This window comes from Aplidium turbinatum, chromosome 13, assembly GCF_918807975.1.
Source record: "Aplidium turbinatum chromosome 13, kaAplTurb1.1, whole genome shotgun sequence".
NCBI classification, from domain to species: Eukaryota; Metazoa; Chordata; class Ascidiacea; order Aplousobranchia; family Polyclinidae; genus Aplidium; species Aplidium turbinatum.
This window is the reverse complement of record NC_137484.1, coordinates 2,059,099-2,061,996: the sequence shown is the minus strand read 5'-3', so window position 1 is coordinate 2,061,996 and position 2,898 is coordinate 2,059,099. Positions and strand designations below refer to the sequence as shown.

The 2,898-nt window shown below is 37.3% G+C and overlaps 1 protein-coding gene across 2 annotated transcripts; it reads left to right on the top strand.

Moving 5' to 3' along the window:
• The first annotated feature begins 207 nt into the window (after positions 1-207).
• On the top strand, positions 208-2,382 carry LOC145782477 (uncharacterized). 2 transcript variants are annotated; one of them, XR_014290838.1, is made up of 3 exons: positions 208-261; positions 733-2,130; positions 2,361-2,382. XR_014290838.1 is itself a non-coding variant. In XM_082594274.1 (2 exons), exon 2 carries the CDS (start codon positions 911-913, stop codon positions 1,880-1,882), a length of 972 nt encoding a protein of 323 aa, XP_082450400.1. In that variant the 5' UTR covers positions 208-261; positions 733-910; the 3' UTR covers positions 1,883-2,315. The 2 variants fall into 2 exon arrangements, 1 of the variants encoding a protein (XP_082450400.1); XM_082594274.1 differs by lacking the exon at positions 2,361-2,382 and having other exon boundaries at positions 733-2,315.
• Positions 2,383-2,898: the final 516 nt, after the last annotated feature.

The window sequence follows — 2,898 nt, the reverse complement described above, 5'->3', positions numbered from 1 at the left end:
TTTAAAGCTTGATAGTGCTTCATAACATTTGCCTGCATCTTGACATTTTTCAATCTACTCTTTACTTTTGCAGAGCAAAGGAAGACTTGACTTTTAATGTATTCATCTAAGCTCAAAAAAAGGGCCAACCCGGAAAAAATTTGTAACTTAACAAACTTGGTACCAAAAGAAGCGTAATTTTATGTAGATTAATAAAATCCAAAATCCAAAATCCTCTTTAATCGACTTTGAGCAAAACATTTGATAGCAAATTTAGTAAAGGTAGGTATCTCTATCTAATTTTGTCAAAACTCACTTTTTCGATTTTCAAATAAAGTGAATACTGAGAAGTTTGGATATTTACCAGGAATATTACGTATCTTTTCTAGCAATAATTGCAGCGTTCATCTGATGAATGCGAATGGAAAAGCAGAAACAAATACGTTGTTTATTGCTTCACTGACGTTTCGCGCATCATGGCAATGCGCATCTTCAGAGCGAATGATGTACAAAAACAAAATTTCGGATTTAGGCTATATAGCCTACTGTAGTGAGGACAGAAAAAAATAAAATTAATAAACAACAATTTGTATGCGTAATGCAATGCAAAGTCTTCTTATATAATTGTAACGACCAGAAATCTCTTTTCTATGTAAAACTGGGTTACTTCAGCATTGTCGGCTTGACATATGTTATCTGGGTGATAAAAGCATGCAATTTCGACGTAATTCACAGGCTCTTTATTGTGCGTAGACTGACTTGAACTTCAAACCGGATGAAACCATGATCACCTAGTTCACAATCACAGTTGTATCGTTTCAGTACGAGGAGCAGTTGATATCTAAAGGCGAACTGCTTTAGAGTGTCAGACACGTGCATTTCTGTTGGTATGGTCGGTAGGCTACTACATTGATTCTATTTCGAAAATGTAATGCTGACCTGGGTACACACGATGCATGTTTGCGCTTCAATACATGACGCTATGACATTAACTGGGAACACACATAAAACAAGCAATCAACATGCAGAATTAGGAACAAGCCGTATGAAGCGAGACAATGATGATTTGGTGAAGATTCGAGCTTGGATTGAAAGCCATAACCTCTTCTATGAAAGTGAGCCTGTACTAAGAAATATTGCAACAGGAGTTACAGCAACAGAAGGAGATGGAATCAATTGTGATGATGCAGAAAGTGTTGGTGAAGCAATCCAGCATCAACTAAACGGTGTTTCGTATTCAGAAGCAAAAATTAAGAAGAGAGATCAGATCAAGACGCTGGAAGCACTAGAAATTGGTGTAAGAATCAACAAGGAGAAAGTGCATGTCGACCCATTGCTCCTATTTTCCAGGTTGCTTGTGTTGATTGAGAGAGAAGAGGATATACAAAGCTATTTCCAGTATGAGCTGACAGCCGTTTCTACCTCGCTGTTTCAGAATTCGATGATGCGAAAATCAAGCAAAGCAAAACTGGGACAGGCTTTAAAGAAAGATGTCACATCCTCCACCTACATATGGGATCAATCATTTCATATACTCGATGGAGGTGCTCTGCTGCGTAAAGTAAAGTGGCTCAAAAATCGTCCATATCGGTCAATTTTGGATCAATACACAAAGTATGTAAACAAGAAATATGGACGATCGTGTATAGTTTTTGATGGATATGATAATGGTTCCTACGTAAAAGATCATGAACACAAACGAAGAACAGGGAAAATGGGTGCCTTTGTAAGTTTGGATAACTTAGAAATGATCCCAACATTCAACCAAGAAGTATTTTTAAAGAACGAGCAGAACAAATCACAGTTCATATCTTTCCTATCAGACGAGCTGCGAAGAGAAGGTCATGATGTTCGAAACAGTTTGGGAGATGCGGACACTCAAATCGTTTCAGCAGCATTGTGAGTATGCAGAAGATAACAACAAAGATGTGGTTGTAGTAGCGGCTGACACTGATATTCTAGTGTTGTTGATGCTTCACTGGAAAAATGGTATGCATCTCTACATGCTTTCTGATGCTTGCAACAAAGGTGACAAAGAAATCTGGAAAATTGAAGATTTGGTCAAATCAACTGGAGATGTCATTACAGGTCATATTTTGTTCATCCATGCTTGGTCGGGTTGCGATACTACGTGTGCATTGTTTGGACAAGGTAACCTACAATTTTTTTTTTGGCAACTAGGAACTTTCATGATAAACTTGGTTTTACTTGCTTGAAAGATGTAAATGTTACTTTACAAAATATTGTATTTAGATAAGCCTTATCGTATTCTTTTTCATATAATTGTACACGATGAACATATTCGGAATTGCCTTCGTTCTTTACTAATTTTTTGGTTAAGCTATGCACAGGCTACTTATATCTATAATTTTTTATGTCAGGAAAAACTAGTAGGCTACCCTGAAGAAGTTTGGGACAAGGGAGGTGTTCCAAGAAACTGCTAAAGTATTCGAAGACGAAACAGCCACTGCAGAGGAAGTAGAACAAAAAGGACTTAAGTTGTTAATGTTTAGGTAACTTAAAAAGTTACATTAGTATTATAACGATAATGTCAAGTTCCTACCACCAAATCATCACTAAAAGTTTAAGAAGTGTGTTCAGTTTTAATATACATTTTTTATCTGTTTAGCTATGGTGGGAAAGAAAACTAGGCGATGGAAGATTTGCGCTACCATGAGTTTATGAAGGCAGCAGCAACATCTAAAACGACAATCAAGCTACAGTCTCTCGCTCCAACCAAAAATGCTGCAAAGCATTATTTTCTTCGAATCCATCTGCAGGTGATTGAATGGAAAACACTGAGGAGTCTTGAACTAAATCCGCTCGATCGGGGCTGGAAATTATCCAATGGGAGTTACGATCCTATTCTGACAGATTTGAGTGCGGCTCCTGATAACATTCTTCGCTTTGTATACGATG

Bases quoted from the DNA above. Each gene is read 5' to 3' on its own strand.
- LOC145782477 (XM_082594274.1), top strand. From the start codon at position 911: ATGCTGACCTGGGTACACACGATGCATGTTTGCGCTTCAATACATGAC.